The sequence below is a fragment of the Podarcis vaucheri genome, assembly GCF_965113315.1.
Source record: "Podarcis vaucheri genome assembly, chromosome: 16".
NCBI lineage: Eukaryota > Metazoa > Chordata > Lepidosauria > Squamata > Lacertidae > Podarcis > Podarcis vaucheri.
This window is the reverse complement of record NC_138754.1, coordinates 24,070,042-24,090,957: the sequence shown is the minus strand read 5'-3', so window position 1 is coordinate 24,090,957 and position 20,916 is coordinate 24,070,042. Positions and strand designations below refer to the sequence as shown.

At 47.9% G+C, this 20,916-nt stretch overlaps 1 protein-coding gene across 1 annotated transcript; it reads right to left on the bottom strand.

Moving 5' to 3' along the window:
* Positions 1–1,439: 1,439 nt before the first annotated feature.
* NIPSNAP1 (nipsnap homolog 1) lies at positions 1,440–19,068 on the bottom strand. Its single transcript, XM_082203440.1, has 10 exons — positions 18,771–19,068; positions 16,180–16,307; positions 13,476–13,521; positions 10,967–11,061; positions 10,072–10,142; positions 7,934–8,074; positions 7,028–7,059; positions 6,096–6,190; positions 4,315–4,398; positions 1,440–3,198 (listed from the first exon to the last, which is right to left on the bottom strand). Exons 1-10 carry the CDS (start codon positions 18,869–18,871, stop codon positions 3,134–3,136), a joined length of 858 nt encoding a protein of 285 aa, XP_082059566.1. The 5' UTR covers positions 18,872–19,068; the 3' UTR covers positions 1,440–3,133.
* Between the last annotated feature and the right edge of the window lie 1,848 nt (positions 19,069–20,916).

Here is a 20,916-nt window from a genome sequence, read left to right as displayed (position 1 = left end):
TCCTGGTTATGCCCATGGCAGGGAACCTTTCCCCAGCTTGAGGGCCACGTTTCCTCCTGTGTGACCTTCTGGGGGCCACACCAACTGCTCCTAGCACAGACCTCTGCCACAAACACACATGGCAATCCATCGCTTTCCTCTCGGCCCCTGAAATGTATACAGCCCACACGGTGCAGCGGTTAAAAGGGTCAGACTTGGACCTGGGAGACCAGGGTTCAAACCCCCACACTTGGCCATGGCTTTGGGCCAGCCATTGTCTCCCAAGCTAAACCTTCCTTCCAGGGTCGTTGTGGGGATTAAAGGAGGAAGGGGAGAATCACATGAGCTCCTTGGAGGAAAAGGTGGGGTAGAAATACAATAGAAAAATGATAAATAAGGAATAAGGTAGGGCAGCTGGCGGTGGTAGAAGAAGTCACAGAACATAACAGACAGTGTTAAAGGTAAAGGGACCCCTGACTATTAGGTCCAGTCATGGCCGACTCTGGGGTTGCGGCACTCATCTCGCTTTACTGGCTGAGGGAGCCGGTGTACAGCTTCCGGGTCATGTGGCCAGCATGACTAAGCCACTTCTGGAGAACCAGAGCAGCGCACGGAAACGCCGTTCACCTTCCCGCCGGAGCGGTACCTATTTATCTACTTGCACTTTGACGTGCTTTTGAACTGCTAGGTTGGCAGGAGCAGGGACTGAGGAACGGGAGCTCACCCCATCACGGAGATTCGAACCACTGACCTTCTGATCAGCAAGTCATAGGCTCTGTGGTTTAACCCACTGCGCCACCCGCGTCCCTAACAGACAGCATTAAGAGGGATTAAAACCAAAATAAGGTTCTCAGTTACTTGGTTTCTGTTGAATTTGTTTTGCAAGAACAAGGAGCAGTCCTGGCCCCGGATCTTCATTGTCCATTATGAACAGGTACTACACCTAAACATTTTTGGTCTTCAGCCTAAAAAAGAATAAATCACTTCCTTTGGTCTTCCAGACTGCTGTTTCAACAGATCACCTGTTTTTGTGACCTCGGGTTGCTTCAGTTCTCTCTCTGGTCCCCCTTGCATCAACAAAGTAGTACTGGGACAAAGTTCACACTCGGGTTTTGTAATGTGCTGTAAGCTGTGTTTGATACTACATATTATGTCATTTGTCTCAGAAAAAATTCAGTAAAATTCAATATAAAATGATTAATATATAGGGATGCTGTTGAAGGGATAGCTCAGTCGGTAGAGAATGAGACTCTTAATCTCAGGGTTGTGGGTTCGAGTCCCACATTGGGCAAAAGATTCCTGCATTGCAGGGGGGCTGGACTAGATGACCCTCGTGGCCCCTTCCAACTCCACAGTTCCATGACACTGATCTACAAGTTTGGTATTTCACGGGTCTGGAAGTGAGGAAATTTTACTCCAACCCCACAATGGACAATCAATACACACTGCCACACACACAGTAGTATATTAAATATTTTATTACATGTGCAGCTAGGCTGTTTAACATGGTCCCTAGGCAGAAGAGCACTTAAAATAGTTTATTACGAAGAAGCACAGCCTCACTATGGTACCCAGAGATGGGTAACTGGTCAAAAGACAAGTTGCATTGTGCCAATGAGAGGACCTTCTCTCTCTCCACCTCCTCTCTTAACTCACAGCTGGGAGACCACATTTAAACCACCAGGGATTTTTCGGTCTGTGCACATACAGAGAGACCAAGCTAAGCAGGCTAGGAGGAGGACACTTTTGGCATTCCAGAGGCTGCAGAACTACAACTTCCAGCAAGCATGGCCAGCGTGACCATGGGAGTTGTAGTTCAGCAACATCCAGCAGGTTATAAAGGTTCCCCACACCCAAAGTACACATTCATTACATTCCTGAGAACGCTACCCTGTTGTGCATTATAGCCGTACCTCGGAAGTTGAACGGAAACCGTTTCAGAAGTCCGTCTGACTTCCAAAATGTTTGGAAACCAAGGCGTGGCCTCTGATTGGCTGCAGGAAGCTCCTGCGGCCAATCAGAAGCCGCAGAACCCATGTCAGATATTCCAGTTCCAAAAGAACGTTCGGAAACTGGAACACTCACTTCCAGGTTTGCGGCGTTCGGGAGCCAAAACGTTCGACTCGCAAGGCATTCGTCATATGAGGTACGACTGTAGTGTCATACCTTGGTTGTTGAACACCCTGGAACTGGGATGTTTTGGCTCCTGAATGATCGAAACCCAGAAGTGACTGTTCTGGTTTTCAAATGTTATTTTGGAAGCCGAACATCTGATAGGGCTTCTACGGCTTCCGATTGGCTGCAGGTGCTTCCTGCAACCCATTGGAAGCCGCGATTTGGAAGTCAAACGCTTTGGAAGTCGAACAGACATCCGGAACGGATTCCTTTCCGACTTCCAAGGTACGACTATTTCCTTTTAGAAAGGTTTGGAGGCTGCCTTTGCAGTGATTAATAAACGCTATTTCAAGAATAAGAATTGTTGCGGGGTGGGGAGAAGAGTCATTTCCTTTGTAATCCAGCAATACCCACTTAGGTGGCATTCAGACCTTAAAGGGCTATGCTATTACTTTAAACCTTCATGCCTCCCCCCACAATGATTTCTGGGAGCTGTGGTTTGTTGAGAAGCCTCAGCCCCTTAGGAAGACCCCCTAATCTCCTCTCAGCACTACAATTCCCAGATCAGTTTAATAATCAATCCCTTTCCCCAGGGAACTCTGGGAACTGTAGTTCTAGGAGGGGAGCAGGGGCCTCTTAACAACTCTTAATATAATCGTGTTTGCCACAGCAAGCAACAGCAAGCACCCCCTAAGCAGCTTCATCTAGAGAATCATCAGCCTCCGGAACAAGCCAGACTTGGTAGTCCATTGATGGCAACACATCAAGCCTTCAAGCTTCTTATTCAGAGTCAAAAAGATGAGCTCAGCAGGATTCTGACACACTTTCTGGAAACCAAAAGGCTGGAAGGAAAAGGAGGGGGAGGAAGGCAAGGAGATGGGTATCTCCAGACAAAGCAGCAGAGAAGATGGGAGACAGGCGAGGGGTGAAGAGAAGGTCAGAAAAGAGTTCAGAGAGGATCCGGACGGAGGAAAACGCGGCCAGCTCAATTTCTTGAGCTGTGTGTTTGGTGCAGAGAGACGACAACCTGGCGACAGCATCACTGCAAGGGGGAGATCTTCAAAGGGATCATGATTCGTGATTCCATGCTCCGGACCAGAGGCACTGCAAAAGGAAAACCCGGTGGTCACTCGGCAAGGACACAGAGCAAAGGAACCTGTCTGCCACTGCCCGCTCCACCCTCACCCTCAACAGGGAGCCCCACATAAGGTCTCTGGTCCAAGGACACCAATACTGAGCACTGACAATTCATAGAAGGACTTCTCCAAGGACTGAGTTCTCCCAGGGGTAATGCCAGGGTGGGCATTGGGAGCAGGCCAGCAGGAACTCACAAGGCGTCAGTGAAGTTAACTCTTCGAAGAGACAAAACGGCTCAGGCCTAGTGAGCACAGCAAGGCTTCCCAGTAGGTCTTGCCCTGATGAGGCAGTTGCAAAGACTGAAGGTCCCCACAGCTCCCTAAGTCTCCTCTTCCCCCAGGTCCTTCCCAAACAACCTGAGAATACTCTGCCTTTTCTGCCTTTGCTATGCTCTCTTCATGCCTCTTTTGGTTCTGGGAGACCAGGGAAGAGGGAAGCTGGTCGCAACAGGAGGGGGAGATTTCCTGGCTTCTCTCTACCTCTTGGCCCTCCTCCTCTCCAGCCTCCGATTCTGGACTGCTCTCTGCCACAGACTCTTCCTTCTCACTAAACCCAGTTACCTCTTCAGTTTCTGACACCTCCTCCTTCCAGTTTGCTCCCTCTTCTCCCTGCAACCAGCTGACTGCCCACGAGAGCAAAAGCAAGTCACCTGGTGCCAGGTGAATGACAGGTGGGATGGCCACGCCGCCTGTCAAACTTGGAGGAAGGTGGAGGAGATAAGGATTCAGCCCACTGGCCAGATCTAGTCCCGCACCCCTGGTGTGAGGGTACACCAGGATAAGCAACTCTTGAATTTCATATTCAAGCTCAAAAGAAGAATTTTGGAAATGGGACTAGGATTAGGGAGAGGCAAAGCTTTTTCCTGCAGAGGATGTTCCGAAAAACAGCTTCTCTAAGCGCCAGGGACTCTGTGGATGCAGGAGAGATCAGCCGAGACAGGGAGTGAAAAATAGGTGCTCTCATCTCTGTCTCATTCCTAGAGCCTGTCATTGGTTCTGGGCTGGCTCCCCCTACTGTTGGTCTCCTGCCTTGCAAGCCATCAGCCCTGAGTACCAGCCACCACCACTGAAAAAGATGCCTCACCTGTATAGTAAACGTTCTCATCCCACCCTCGTTTTCTCCAGGCAGCGTTCCTCGTCTCCTCTCGAGACTGCAGGTCCCTGTAGGCTAGAAGGACAGTAAACCACTACATCACAGGAAAGCTCATCAACGTGGGAAGCTTTTCGGCTGCTGCATAAAGTGGCTGACTCATGTTAAGCAGCAGAAAAAGCTAATGCAGTCTTGGTAGACCACAAGCGTAACATGAGTCAAGAGTGTAATGCAGCAGCAAAATAAGCTAACGCTATTCTAGGCTCCATCAACAGTATAGTGTACAGACCAAGAGAAGTCATAGTACCACTCTATTCTGCCTTGGTCAGACCACACCACACAGTTCTGGGCACCACAATTTAAGAAGGATATTGACAAGCGGGAAAGGGGGAAGAAGGGCAACCAAGACATGATCCAGGGTCTGGGAATCAAGCCCTATGAGGAACAGTTGAGGGAAACTGGGTATGTCTAGAATGGAAAAGAACAGGCTGAGAGGAGATATGATACGGAACTGGCAAAACTGACATACAGAGAATAATATGTGTTGAAAAACCGGAGAGGAGCGGAGGGAAGTCTGGTCTGGTGTGTGTGTGTGTGTGGGAGGGACAGTTTTTCTTGGGGAGGGGGGAATGAAGATGTTATGTTTTTGATAATTTGTTATGCTGAAATTCTTAACAAAAACTATTTTTTTAAAAAAAGAGAGGAAATATGATAGCCATCTTCAAAAATCTCAAGGCGGGGGGTGTCACATGGAAGAAGGAACAAGCTCTGGAGGGCAGGATGCGAACCAACAGCTTCAAATTACAAGAAAGGAGATTCTGGGTAAACATCAGGAAGAACTTTCTGACAGTTAAGAGCTGTTTGACAGGGGAACGGTCTCCCTCGGGAGGTTGTGGACTCTCCTTCCTTGGGAGGTGTCAGGGGACTGCCATCAGTGCCGGAGGGAGAGAGCAAAATCCAGAGGGATTCCAGAGAGCGTCCCGTGAGTGGGAGAGGCAGCCCATCTTCTGGGGAAGAGAATCAGCGTAGCACCAGTGGAGAAGGGGGGCAGATGGGGGAAGCGGCGAGGCGGTCCCAGGACTCCTTGCCGGGGACCAACGGGGAGAGTAGAGGTCCTCCGCTGCCTACGCCCTCCTTGCGCAGAAGGCTTTTGTGCAGAGAGAGTAGGAGGAGACTAGGTGTCAAAGAGCTTCTTTGCTGGAAGAAGTTTAAGAAACGCCCACTGACGGATTCTGCCAGCGATTGAGACAGCCACGGGAGAGTGGCTGTCCGGACAGAAAAGGTTCACTCAGGCAACCCAGCTAGGTGTTTGCACCGGCTTACGCATGAGCAACCCCTAGAACCACTACAGGAGGTTTTCAAGCAGAGGTTGGATGGCCATCTGTCATGGATGCGTTAGCTGAGATTCCTGCATGGCAGGGGGCTGGACTTGATGACCCATGGTGGGCCCCTTCTATTCAATTCTCTGTTTCTATGAAATGTACAGAAGGGCAGGCAATTAAGGGGTAACCCAATGGAGCTCATGGCCACAGACTTTTTTGAGAGGGGTGCAGGGCTGTCTTCCCCCGAGACCAGCGGTTCTCAACCTGTGGGTCCCAGGTGTTGTTGGACTACAGCTCCCATCATCCCTGGGCTCTGGCCTTGCTAGCTAGGGATAATGGGAGTTGTAGTCCAACAACATCTGGGGACCCACAGGTTGAGAACTGCTGCCCAAGACCCTCTGGATCTTTTGGACTACAACACTTTTCATCAGCCCCATTTGGGCAGCCACCTACCCCACAAGTGGTGCACGACGTACAGCTCCCCAATCTGTGAGAAGAAGCCGCCCACAGCTTCCTGGTTCTCTTGGCGATATTTAATGGCCCGCGCCCTGTTCACCAGTCAAGGGAGAGAGCAAGACACAAGCAAAGTAATAAATGAATCGCTATCATTGGCCATTTCTGCCCTACCCAAAGAGATAACGGCAAACCTGCACTTGCCCCATGACTTCAGGGGTGTAGTCCTCCGGAGCTTATGGGCCTCCAACTCCCAGCCAGACAACATGGCCCCAAGTCCAACAGCATGGGGAGGGGCACAGGCTCCCCAGCTATGCAATGGGTGCATTGCCTCCTTCACATGCATGCAGCACAGAAAGCAACGTACAAAAGCAATGCCTTAAGGGGATATGGAAAAACTGTCTCTCTCACTTTTACCTAACGAGCAAAGTCTATGTATTAGTAGAAATGAGCACTGAAAAGCTGGTGGGTTTTTAAAGGACTTAATATATATATATATATCTATTTGTAAGTACATAGAAACCAGCATTTCCAAAAATCTCTAAGCAGTAAAAAACAACAACAACTCACTTATGTGGCGAAATGAACTTAAGTTTGGGGAAAACGAGGAACTGAAATTGACACATCTACCACTATTTGTGGAAGCTCAAAGCTGGCTTCCTGAGGACAGGTTTGGTTTTTTGCTGCTTATATCTGCAATCCTGACCACGTCTACTCAGAGGCAAGTCCCACTAAATTCCTCGGGGCCTACTCCCAAGGAAGCAAGGTTAAGCTTTCAGCCTTAGAAACCCCCCCTTTTTTTTTTGCTGAAAGGGGCAGTGGCAGCTACTCCTCCTTGTAAGGTCTTGTAAGGCACTGTACCAGCAGCTCCACCTCCCTTAAATGATCTTTTGGATATAGGGACATTCAAGGTATTTGAAAAATCTGCTTACCAGTTATTTCCCCACTCAATCATGGTCCCAGGCTGAAAGCAAAAGGGAGAGGTGATGTACACAGTTTGTAGTCATGATTGCAAAACTTCAGGGAAAGCTCTCTCGAAGAGTTGTGGTGAGCTTCCCAAGCTCAGTTTTTGGGGCATATCTATATATAGTTTCATCAACGCACAGGAAACTGAAGTGGTGCTCCAGAAACCTACTAAAGGGCGGGAAACTACAAGGAGGAAGCAGTTGGAGGGAATGACTCATTGTTTCAGTTGTCTCTACACTAATGCACAGAGTATGGGAAACAAGCAAGTCGAATTTGAGCTTTTAATACACGATGGAAAATATGACCTAATAGGCATTACTAAAACCTGGTGGGATGAGACTCATGACTGGAATGTAGAAATTAAGGGGTATAACCTATTCAAAAGGAATAGACCAAACAGGAAGGGGAGAGGAGATGCATTGTACATAAAGGATATGTACACTTGTGAAAAAATCCATGACCTGGAGCACGGAAGGCAGATTGAGAGTATATGGGTAAAAACTGTAGGAGAGCGAAACAACAGTGACCTTCCAATTGGGGGGGGGGGTCTGCTATAGACCTCCAAGCCAGACTGCAGACTTGGATGATGCCTTCCTAGAGCAGATTATTACCAAACATTTAAAATGGAAGGATACAGTAGTCATAGGAGACTTCAACTATCCCGATATGCCTGATAAGAACTCAAATTCTGCTGAGAATGCAAGGTCCAACAAACTCCTCAATTGCCTCGCTGACCATATGCTTTCCCAGAAGGGCGTCAGATGGCCCAAGGGCCCGTGTAAGTTTCATATTGGCAGAAATGTTCCAGGAGATATTAGTATCCTGAGCCATAACATCTATCCCCTCCCCAAGATTCACCCCCCAGAACTCACTTTCAGCTTGTACGTCCTCAGTTCATAGATATTGGGCCCAGGTCGTGGCAAAGGCTCATTCCAAAAGCTGAACTCCAAGAGTAGCTGGTTTCTTCGGGACAACAGCATTTTGCTCCTTTCCTTCCGGAATTCCAGGTACTCCTGGAAAGGGGAAAGATCAGAAGGGTCACTTGGGCACTTAGCTGTGGGCTGTCAGTACTTTCCATGGGGGGGGCATGATTGAAGAGAGTGGGCTAGTGTTGTGCTGTGCAAGCATGGGATTTGGTTCTTTCAAGCGAGTTTCTAGCCCTCATTGACCTGAAAGTCGTATGTTGACAGTACTTATTTGTCAGATGGTTATTGTTTGGGTTATCCCAGCCACAATTTGAAGGTGACCTGGAAACTGCAACTAATCTAGAATGCGGCAGCTAGACTGGTGACTGGGAGTGGCCACCGAGACCACATAACACTGGTCCTGAAAGACCTACATTGGCTCCCAGTAGATTTCCGAGCACAATTCAAAGTGTTGGTGCTGACCTTTAAAGCCCTAAATGGCCTTGGCCCAGTATACCTGAAGGAGCCTGCGTTCTCCAGCGTTCAGCCCAGACACTGAGGTCCAGCTCCGAGGGCCTTCTGGCAGTTCCCTCCATGCAAGAAGTGAGGTTACAGGGAACCAAGCAGAGGGCCTTCTTGGTAGTGGCACCTGCCCTGTGGAATGCCCTCCCATCAGATGTCAAGGAAATAAATCTGACTTTTAGAAGACGTCAGAAGGCAGCCCTGTATCAGGACGTTTTTAATGATTGATGTTTTATTGTGCTTTTAATTCTGTTGGGAGATGCCCAGAGTGGCTGGGGAAACCCAGCCAGATGGGAGGGGTATAAATAATAAATTATTATAGTTAGCCAGGGACTTGAACCAGGGGTCAGAGGCACAAGCCTAATACTCTACCCAGAGGTAGGGCCGCAACTTAGTGGTAGAGCATCTGCTATGTATGCAGAAGGTACCAGAACATCTTCGTGTTAGGCTGAGAGAAACTCCCTCTCTGAAACCCTGGAGAGTTGCTGCCAGTCAGAGTATACAACACTAAGCTTGACGGACCAAAGGTCTGACTCAGTGCAAGGCGGCCTTCCTATGTAGGCAGGTTCCAGATGTCCCATCATTCTTGATCAAGGGCCGTGCTGGCTGGGCCGATGGGAGCTGGGGACCCCCAACATCTGGAGGGCATCGCCTTGGCTACCCAACTGTGCCATTAAGATTGCCACTGGCTCTTTGCTGCAGAGACCAGCTAGCCAGATGTGGACTGGCAGTGGCACCGTCTGCTTGCCAGGAGCGTTGGGATTTCATTCCTCCATCGCTGCTGATGTGTGATTGTTTTCTTCACATGTCTGGGTTGACATTCCACAGTGTTGGGAGTCATGAGAGCGCAAGTTCAGTTTACACTGTTCCGTTTTGTAGTGCTATTGCATTTTCTGTTCTCTCTCAGACGAGAAGGAAAGAGGAGCCATGATTCCTTTGTTCTGTAACACTTGATCTTGTAAATAATAATAATAATAATAATAATAATAATAATAATAATAATAATAATAATAATAATTCATTCAACCATTCATAATAGTAATAATTTATTATTTATATTTATATCTGGCTGAGTTTCCCCAGCCACTCTGGGCGGCTCCCAATCAAGTGTTAAAAGCAGTACAGCGTTAAATATTAAAAACTTCCCTGAACAGGGCTACCTTCAGATGTCTTTTAAAGATAGGATAGCTGCTTATTTCCTTCACATCTGAAGGGAGGGTGTTCCACAGGGTGGGCGCCATTACCGAGAAGGCCCCCCTGTCTGGTTCCCTGTAACCTCACTTCTCGCAATGAGGGAACCGCCTGGAGGCCCTCGGCGCTGAATGATGGGGATGGAGACGCTCCTTCAGGTATACAAGACGGAGGCCGTTTAGCTTACAATTCTACACCTCAAGTCCAGATTCTGCTTTGAACTCTGCTATGTTTGTGTGTGCATATATCTTCGGATATATGTCGCAGTTGCGACTCGGGACAGAAGAGTGATGAATCATCCCGAGGGGCGCTTCGGAGGGAAAGACGCAGTTCCCTGGTGTTTTCCCAACAAGCAGTACATCTGGAGAAGAAGAGAGACCTGCGCTTGGTACCTGGTTCTGTTTCAGCTTGTTCATGCAGTCCACGAGGGCCGGGTAGCCACCGGTGAATCGCCAGAGGTGCACTGGGACAAGAAGAGGAGAGCCTCAAATCCTTGAAAGCTCAAACAAAGCGATAGGCAAGAAACCCCAGCTGAAAGCTAACACCCACGTGGCTCACTGCTAGAGCATCCGTTCTGCACGCAGACGGCGATTGTGGCTGATCTAGCCCTGAAATTCCCTTTTTTATCGGGAGGAAGGGCTGAATCTCGAGGGCCTCCTTAGGTAATGCACAAAGAATCTAGTAATTGTGGATGTACTGCTCTTGCACATGGAGGTTCTGATTAGAGGCAGTGGCTAATGGATTACGCCGGCAGGGGTCAGCAAACTTTTTCAGCAGGGGGCCAGTCCACTGTCCCTCAGACCTTGTGAGGGGCCGGACTATTTGGGGGGGGGGAATGAACGAATTCCTATGCCCCACAAATAACCCAGATATGCATTTTAAATAAAAGCACACTTTCTACTCATGTAAAAACACCAGGCAGGCCCCACAAATAACCCAGAAATGCATTTTAAATAAAAGCACACTTTCTACTCATGTAAAAACACCAGGCAGGCCCCACAAATAACCCAGAGGTACATTTTAAATAAAAGGGCACATTCTACTCATGTAAAAACATGCTGATTCCCAGACCATCCGCGGGCCGGATTTAGAAGGCGATTTGGCCGGATCTGGCCCCCGGGCCTTAGTTTGCCTACCCATGGATTACGGGTTTGTTTGTTTTAAAGATGGAAGGGGAGAAAAGGCTGAATCGCTACGGCTCCCCGAGTCATATGCAATGAACTTCCTGTCAAGGCAGAACTCGAAGGCCCCTAAACCCACCCTGCACGGTTGGCCCTGCCCCCTCACCTGCCTGGTCCTGTTCACCATACCAAGTATTCCAGTTGCCAACCAGGTCGCAGGGGTAGTCCGAGTCCGAATGCAGCTTTGGAAGTACCTGCTCCCTGCAAAGCAGACATGGAATCGACAGGCAAGGTTGGTATAGCCAAAGCTCACATTTATTATTAGCAGCAATTATCAATAACAATAACTATGGCCTCACCTTAGTCCACATATGTCCCCACAACCACTTTGATCAGCAGAACTGGCACTGTTACAAGTACCACATAATGTCTGTTCCGCATTTGTAAAAACTAAATATTTTTGTGTGGCAGCACCTATACTTTTGTTTTTTTATGATTTTCAGTTTTATACATTTCAATAATTTTACAATCATTTTAACGTTTCAAGACTTGACTTCCTCCCTCCCTTTCTGTTGTTGCTTAAATGATGCCCCCCCCGCATATTCCAAATTAACCTCATTTACTCATTTACTCATCTACTTTAAACATATACGCTTATAAAACTGCAGATTACAATAATCCTGCCAATGTCCTTAATATCTGTTTGTAAATATTCAATAAACCATTTCCATTCTTTTATAAAAAGTTTGTTATCCTTATTTCTTATTTTTCCTGGCAAGTTTTGCCATTTCTGCATATTTCATAAGTTTTTGTACCCATTCTTCTTTCTCTGGGACGACTTCTTCTTTCCATTTTAAAGGTAAAGGTAAAGGTACCCCTGCCCGTACGGGCCAGTCTTGACAGACTCTAGGGTTGTGCGCCCATCTCACTCAAGAGGCCGGGGGCCAGCGCTGTCCGGAGACACTTCCGGGTCACGTGGCCAGCGTGACATCGCTGCTCTGGCGAGCCAGAGCCGCACACGGAAACGCCGTTTACCTTCCCGCTAGTAAGCGGTACCTATTTATCTGCTTGCACTTTGACGTGCTTTCGAACTGCTAGGTTGGCAGGCGCTGGGACCGAACAACGGGAGCGCACCCCGCCGCGGGGATTCGAACCACCGACCTTTCGATCGGCAAGCCCTAGGCGCTGAGGCTTTTACCCACAGCGCCACCCGCGTCCCATCTTTCCATTTTAGGGATGAGTAATATTCTTGCCACTGTAGTCACATACATGAATAAATTTCTATACAGTTTGGGTAGTTCTGTCCCTAGAATTCCCCAAAGCACCTACACTTTGGAATTCCCTGCCTGTTGATATCAGGCAGGTACCTTCACAGGTGGACCTAGTATTATGAAAAGTTGAAAAGTGTCTCTCTCTCTCTCTCTCTCCCCACACACAATTTAATACACCTCTAGCTATTGTTGTTGTTTATTGTATTTTAAATTATGTTCTTCCTTACACAGATCCCCTGCCTCTAAAAACAGGGTAAGCCCCTTCCAAGCCTGAGAACACACTATACACTGGTACCTTGGGTTACATACGCTTCAGGTTACAGACTCCGCTAACCCAGAAACAGTACCTCGGGTTAAGAACTTTGCTTCAGGATGAGAACAGAAATCGTGCTCCGGCGTTGCAGCAGCAGCAGGAGGCCCTATTAGCTAAAGTGGTGCTTCAGGTTAAGAACAGTTTCAGGTTAAGAACGGACCTCCGGAACGAATTAAGTATTTAACCTGAGGTACCACTGTACTTTTAAACAAATGCTGTCTTCTTCTTTTTTAAGGAAAACTTGGGGGGACGGGGAGCAGTACAGTCATACCTTGGGTTGAAGCTGCTTCAGGTTGAGCGCTTCTGGGTTTCGCTGCTCGTGCATGCCCAGTCAAAACGACGTCACGCGCATGCGCAGAAGCGGCGTATCGTGGCACGCGCAGACGCACAGTTGGAGGTTGCATTCGCTTCAGGATGCGAACGGGGCTCCGGAACGGATCCCGTTCGTATCCTGAGGTACCACTGTATCTGCAAAGGACAGGATAGATGGAATGGAGTATCTGGGGGCCCAGAAATGGAAAGAATATAAAGTTCCTACCAGAAAAGAATGGCAGGTAAAGCTGATGGACTATGCTGAAATGGCTAAAATGACTGGACAAGAATCAGAAATCAGGAAGACCAAAAGTTTAATAAGGAATGGGGAAAATTTATGACTTATCTTAAAGACCACCATAAACAGTTAAAATTGTTAGTAGGACTGGAATACCACTTGTAGTGAATAAGGGTAAATTTTGGACATAATGGAAGAGGTAAAAGATTTGGATCATCGTAAAAGATGCCAAAGGAAATGATTAATAATAGGACCCACAAAGGGGAGGATGGAAGCCCAGGAGATTCCTTGGAATCTTGTTTTTAAGATTTACGCTTGATATATCTCTGTAAAATTTTAATTTGAAAAACCAAATAAATAAATACTTTAAAAGGAATGGAGTTTCTGGGAAGATGGGAATAGGAACTGGATGGCTCCCTGAACATTGCAGCAAAATTCCTGCTTGTGGAATTTTACTACTCAATTGCACTATACTGACGTTAGGCCTTTTAAAAAACCTCTCTTCTCAATCTCAGAAATCCTGACAGCGGGAGATACTTACGTCAGGCTGTTATAGGCATCCAGGCACTCAGGTTTCACATTGTGGACTGAAATGACAAAGAAAACAGTTGCGCTTGGCTTAGTATCAAATGCAAAACAAGAGGGAGGGAGGGAGAGTGGAGGAAGCCTGCAGCAAAACAGTCTCCTTGAACAGGACCAACTCATTGCCCTGGTGAGCTAGCAGGGAAATTCGCGGCTGCCCCACAGCAAGCATTCTGCACCAAAGAAATAATAATACATTTCCTGAAGCAACAAGTATTCTGTCCAGATAATAGACGCATCAAGAATCCAGATTCTATTCCAGAATCCAGATTCTATTCTCAAATTCTCAAGTAATGGCAACAGGGTGTTTTTATTTTTGAAATGGAATCCTAGAACTGTAGAGGTGGAAGGCACCCAAGGGTCATCTAATCCAACCCCCTGCGAGACAGGAATCATGGCTAAAGAATCTGACAGATGGCAATCCCACCCGTTTAAAAACCTCAAATGAAGGGGAGGCCACTACCTTCCAACGGAGCCCATTCCACTGTCAAACAACTCAAAAGTTCTTCTGAACGCTCCGTCAGAATCTCCTTTCTTGTTGTTTGAATCCATTGGTTCGGGTGCTATTTCTCTAGAGCAGCAGAAAACCAGCTTGCTCCATGTGACAGCCCTTCAGATATTTGAAGATTATTCTGTGTGCATTATTCCTGCCTAACTAGCACATATAATTCTGAATGTCTGTTTGCCTGTTTGTTTATTACAGTGGTACCTCAGGTTAAGTACTTAATTGGTTCCGGAGGTCCGTACTTAACCTGAAACTGTTCTTAACCTGAAGCACCACTTTAGCTAATGGGGTACCACTGTATTTGCATCTTGCACAGAATTTGGAACTTCTTGGAGGCAAGGAACAGATTTGGCGGTGGGAGGGTGGTTTGAGTAAGTCTGCCGTGGATGCTGATAGGAGATTGGTTGGAAGCAGGTAGCAAGGTCACTATATCACAGACAGCAGAGACTGTCAATGTAGCTTCTGTAATCATGAGGTCGAGAAACTTGACTTGCTCCCCTCCCCAACCAATGCCTTAATATGAAGCGATTTCTCCTTCATCCTTTTACAATCCATTCATCTCCCATTTGAGATGCGACCATCAATTGAGACAGCCTTCCCAGATCCAGAGAAACATCTGGAGAGACCTAATTGGACTAGAGACTTCCTAGATGAGGATGAATCCTGACAAGACAGAAGTACTGTTTTGGGGGGGACAGGAGGCGGGCGGGTGTGGAGGACCCCCTGGTCTTGAATGGGGTAACTGTGCCCCTGAAGGACCAGGTGCGCAGCCTGGGAGTCATTTTGGACTCACAGCTGTCCATGGAGGTGCAGGTCAATTCTGTGCCCAGGGCAGCTGTCTACCAGCTCCATCTGGTACGCAGGCTACCTGCCCACGGACTGTCTCACCAGAGTAGTCCATGCTCTAGTTATCTCTCGCTTGGACTACTGCAATGTGCTGTACGTGGGGCTACCTTTGAGAGTGACCCGGAAAACTACAACTAATCCAGAATGTGGCGACTAGACTGCTGACTGGGAGCGACCGCCAAGACCACATAACACCCGTCTTGAAAGAACTATCCCAGTATGTTTCCGAGCATAATTCAAAGTGTTGGTGCTGACCTTTAAAGCCCTAAGTGGCCTCGGTCCAGTATACCTGAAGGAGCGTCTCCATCCCCATCGTTCTACTGAGGTCCAGCTCCGAGGGCCTTCTGGCGGTTCCCTCCCTGCAAGAAGCCAAGTTACAGGGAACCAGGCAGAAGGCCTTCTTGAGGTGGCGCCCTCCCTGTGGAATCCCTGCAACCAGTTGTCAAAGAGAACAACAACTACCTGACTTTCAGAAGACATATGAAGGCAGCCCTGTTTAGGGAAGCTTTTAATGTTTGACACACTATTGTATTTTAATGTTTTGTTGGAAGCTGCCCAGAATGGCTGGGGAAGCCCAGCCAGATGGGTGGGCTATAAATAATAAATTATTATTATTATTATTATTATTATTATTATTATTATTATTATTATTATTATTAAAATTCTTCTAAGCAGTGGTTCCAGCTTTAAGCTGCTGCTATGCTTTGTTTCTGAGAAATAACACGCCAGCTGCTATTGCTGTTGGTTATTGTACTGTCGTACCTTGGAAGCTGAACGGAATCCATTCCAGAAGTCTGTTCGACTTCCAAAACGTTCGGCAACCAAGATGCGGCTTCCGATTGGCTGTAGGTGCTTCCTGCATGCAATCGGAAGCCACGGAAGCCGCGTCGGATGTTCGGCTTCCAAAGAACGTTCGCAAACTGGAACACTCACTATTGCAGCATTCGGGAGCCAAAACATTCAACTGGCAAGGCGTTCGGCTTCCAAGGTATGACTGTATTTTGAATTATGTTTCTTATATGTGAAAAAGTAAGATAACAATTTTAAAATATATATATTAAAAAGTTTTCAGAAAGCCAAAGTTCTGCACCAAGAAGGTTCCATGGTTTTTACGCGACGCATGGAAGGCTCTTCGTTGATCACCCACCTCCCCAAGCTGCTCTGCTGAACAGAAGACGTGAAATCTGCTGCTGCTTACAGCCCTTACCCGCGGACCAGCCCTCGGCCCTCACCCGTGCTGAAAGCAACACAGAGGCTTACAACAAGAGCAGAGGGGAAAGGAAGCTTAGGGACGAGGAGGGTGGCAGCTCACACTGGATCTTGTACAGGTGGTTGGTCTCTTTCTTTGACAGGAGGTTGGAATGGGCATCCTTTCGGGGGTCCACTTTGTGGACGAAGAGGGAACGGAACCAGCTGCTTTCGTGGTCTTTGGAGTAGTCCCTGAAAAAAAATGCAGCTGTCAGAAAGGCAACCCACAAAAGGAAGGAGGAGGTGGCAGCCTTCGCAGCAAAACATCTGGACCAGGTTTCTGAATTGCTACTCGCCTGGTTGCCTATGGCGAGTGAGTGAGTCATGATCTCCAGGTGACCAAGGAACCGGACGAATGTCAATTCATTACTTCTCAAAGGCCAATAATGAGCTTCAGTCCCTGCATAATCAGCATAAGGGTTCTGAAGCAAGTAGCCTTCCTTGTTTTAAGTTATTATGCCCTTGTGTTGTGGATAATTCTGCATCAGTTCGCATGGGCTCTTAAAAAATGAGCTGCTGGAGGACGAATGGAGTATTTTGCACCTTGGAAAACTATGCTACTGGTTTACCGTATTTTTTGCTCTATAAGATGCACTTTTCCCCCTTCAAAAATTAAGGGGAAATGTGTGTGCGTCTTATTGAGTGAATGCAGGCTCCTTGGCTTCAGCGATAGCAATGCGAAGCCTCCGAAGCGCAGAAGGAGAGCTCCCCCCACACTCCGGGGGCTTCAGGCGGCTATCCGCAAGCCTTTGGAGCGCAGCGGGAGTTCCCGCTGTGCTCCGAAGGCTTGCAGATAGCTGCCTGAAGGCTGGAGAGCGAGAGGGGTCGGTGCACACCGATCCCTCTTGCTCTCCAGGCTTTGCTTCGCTGGAGAGGCGCTGCACAGTTTTCCCTCTCTGTGCAGCGCCCCTTCAGCGAAGCGGGAGGAGAAATGGAAGGGGCTCCGTTTCTCCTGCCGCTTCGCTGAAGGGGTGCTGAGCAGAGGGGGGGGTGTCCTGTTCTCCCCCTCCTATGGTCCAGTGCATCCTATCGAGCGAAAAATACGGTACTTTAGTTTCGTGTACCAGCTTGCTCCAAGCTTCATTCCCACCTGTAAAATGGAAACAGCTGAAAACATTTTTGTTCCGGCAAGCCTATCCAGACATGCAGAACGTCAGCATCTGTTATAACCTGCTTTTTACCTTATTGTTGATTTTAAAATTATTTTAAAACAGTTGTTTTAAACTTTTTCTAATGGTAATTTTAACGTTTTGCAAACTGCTTTGAGTTGTTATTACAATCCATCGGTATATAAATCTTGTGAAATAGAGTGAAATGTGAATCAGGACAGACCCCACATTTCACCTCTAACCTCCCCCCCCCCCGCAAAATCTAGGAGATGGAGAATTATAATACAGAACTACCCCACAAGGTTCTTTGTATGGATAACTGACATGAAAGGGAAGTTTACGGTACAAATATGCTTATATAGAAATTCTGATCAAGCTTCTCCCTCTTAAGCTCTCCCCATGTAAAAATAAAATATCTATCTGCAAAATAAAAAATGAACGGCTTCTCCCGAACACAGCTCTACCCAGCAATGGGTACCATTTCACTCCAGCCAATGTTATGGATCTAATATTCTGCTCTTATCTAAGATGGCAACTAGATAAATAAAGAGAGAGAGGGAGAGAGAGAGACCCTTTCTTTGCAGCCAAGACCTTTGCACCAACGCTGGTCATTCATTAACTTCAGAAAATAGATGGTAAACAATCCATCAGGGGGCCCGGCTAACTCAACAGGATTCCCACTGGCCCCTTCAGGGGCTGTAACTAAGTGAACATGGACACCAGGGTTCCTCAACCTGGTGCCCTCCAGCCGTAAGATGCTGGGATTGATGGCAGCTGGAATTCAAAACTGCTGGAAGGCACCAAGTTGGAGAAGTCAGATCTGTTAGCCAAGGGCTGGTAGCTAATCTCTAGTCCAAAATTCCAGCTTTCCAAATAATTTGTTACTTACAGCACAAGCCTAATAAGTCCATCTACTCAGACAAAAATTCTGCTGGATTCAGTGGGGCTTACTTGCAGGTCAATGGGATTAGCTTCGCAGCCTAAAGCGTCATAGAATCTTAAGAGTTGGAAGGGACCCATGGGGCATCTAGCCCAACCCCCTGAAATGCAGGAACCTTAGCTAAAGCATCCATGACAGACAGGAGAAGAGAAAAAGAGAAGACTCTCAAAACTGGCAAGAATCAAGCAAACGGGAATTTTAAAACAGGGTTGCATCCAACCAAGTCACGGGTGTTCCCTTTAAAGCGCGTTCGAAGGACAGGCCTTTGAAGTTCATGGCACTAGGTTAAGCAACGTCCATTCATTTCAATGGGCTTCCTAGGAGTAGGACTCCAATGTTGGATACGACCCCAAAGTCCACTGCGTTTTAAGAGCTTCCAGCGCCAGGCCCCACCAACCCTCCAAAGACGCAAAGCGAAAACTATCCTTTTCCTTCCTCCGGGGTTTGTTGTGATCCTAAGGCAGGCTTGATCCCCCCTCGCCGCCCGCTGGAGATTAACCCTTTGCCACCCGGGGAGCGCCCGTGGCGCAAGAAAAGGCGCAAGACTTTGCGCAAGACAGCATCGGGGGAGGGCTCCGGGTGGGGAGGGGAGGGCAAGCTGCTCACCGGCCCCCGCCGCTGCCGCGGGCCAGGCAAGGGTCTCCGCCCCGCAGCGCCGCCAGGAGCAGCAAGCGCCGCGCCGGCATCCCGCACGCCCACGTCGCCATCTTCGCTCTCGCCCGCGGCTCCAGCAAGACCCGGACGAGAGGAGGGAAGAGGAGGCGCTGCCGCTGCCGTCGCCGCAGCGACGCTTTGGGGCGGATCTCGGTGCTCCGATGCGGCACACGCCCCCCTCTCCCCGGGCGTGGGAGGGACCCCTGGGGTCTCCTTACAGCCGCAAGGGGGCGTCAGCGGCCGGCAGCCTTCATACGGACTAGCCACCTGACGCCATCTTTCTAAAGCGCGTTCGAAGGGCAGGCTTTCCTGCAAGGGATTCTGGGGCGTGTAGTTCACCCCTCGCAGAATTACAATGGCCGGCTGCCCTTAACGAACTACAGCGCCCAGAATTCTTTGGGCGGGGAAAATGCTTCGAAGGTTGCAGCGTTTGGGGCTTTTTAAATTTAAGTTTAGAGAAAAGGCGATTGAGAGGCAACACGACAGAAGTTTACAAAAGTATGCATGGTACTGAGGAAAAGCTGTTCTCCTGTGAGTTCAACAGCATTCTTTTTGCCTTAGCTTCACAGGTTTTAAACTTTGTCCCAAGGTCTTCTTAACTTTATGTCCGTGTAGTTAAAGCTATGGTTTTCCCAGTAGTGATGTATGGAAGTGAGAGCTGGACCATAAAGAAGGCTGATCGCCGAAGAATTGATGCTTTTGAATTATGGTGCTGGAGGAGACTCTGGAGAGTCCCGTGGACTGCAAGAAGATCAAACCTCTCCATTCTGAAGGAAATCAGCCCTGAGTGCTCATTGGAAGGACAGATCCTGAAGCTGAGGCTCCAATACTTTGGCCACCTCATGAGAAGAGAAGACTCCCTAGAAGAGACCCTGATGCTGGGAAAGATGGAGGGCACAAGGAGAAGGGGACAACAGAGGACGAGATGGTTGGACAGTGTTCTCGAAGCTACCAGCATGAGTTTGATCAAACTGCGGGAGGAGGTGGAAGACAGGAGTGCCTGGTGTGCTCTGGTTCATGAGGTCATGAAGAGTCGGACATGACTAAACAACAACAACAATATAACTAATGATCTGTGCCCACCAACAAACAAAATTCCAGCTAGTTTGAGGAACGGTTGTCTTGCTTGGGAAAGCTGATCTCATAACGCTAGCACTTATCATCATCAGTATTTATAAGTATTGCTTCATACGCAAAACCCCTGATATAGAAAAACAGGAGTGGTTGGCTTTTGCTGCCCAACTCCCCAAGGGACTGAGTCCCCTAAGTCCATGATCCATCAGAGATGAATGGGTGGAGGCAGGAGGCAGTGAAAGCAAGGCAGATCTTTATTTTTCTGTTGCAACAGAGCTCCCTCCCCTCCTAGCAAGGAGGCAAGAGAGACCCAGAGCCCAGAAGAAACATCTCTTTTAAGCGTTTGCATTTTGGCGTGGAGAAGGAGGACGTCCTCTCTACAAACAGTCAGAAATTACCGTATTTTTCGCTCTATAACACGCACCCGACCATAACACACACGTAGTTTTTAGAGGAAGAAAATCCGTAGGCATGCCACCCATTAGCATTCCCTCCATAACACACACAGACATTTCCCCTTACTTTTTAGGAGGAAAAAAGTGAGTGTTATGGTGCAAAAAATATGGTACATTGCATATAAGGTGAGGTTGCTGTGGCTCAGGCAGGCCAAGGTGTGTTATTCCTGAATATTTAGGAAGTTTTACATAGTTCCAGACACAGTTTACACAAACATAAGCATAAGACAATCAGGATGCCTGTCAGACATCCCTCAATGCAGAGTATCTGGGCAAACAATGACAATACAAAGGAGGTTCAGAGATATAGGAGAGGAATCCCTTCAGGAACTTTTCGTGATTGCTAGCTGCCTACCTGTTCTCAGGCAAGGGGGATTAAGGAGGCAGAGGGAATATTTAGTCTTTAGGAGAGCCAAGATGGCTTTTGGATTGCTCTCCTGTACTACTTTAGACGTGTGGCTTATATACTTATGTATGTGTGCTTACCTTGTGCAATTATCAACATTTATTCTATATTTGAAACCTTAAAATTTCTATAACACCCGTAAGCAGTTTACATAAAACACAGA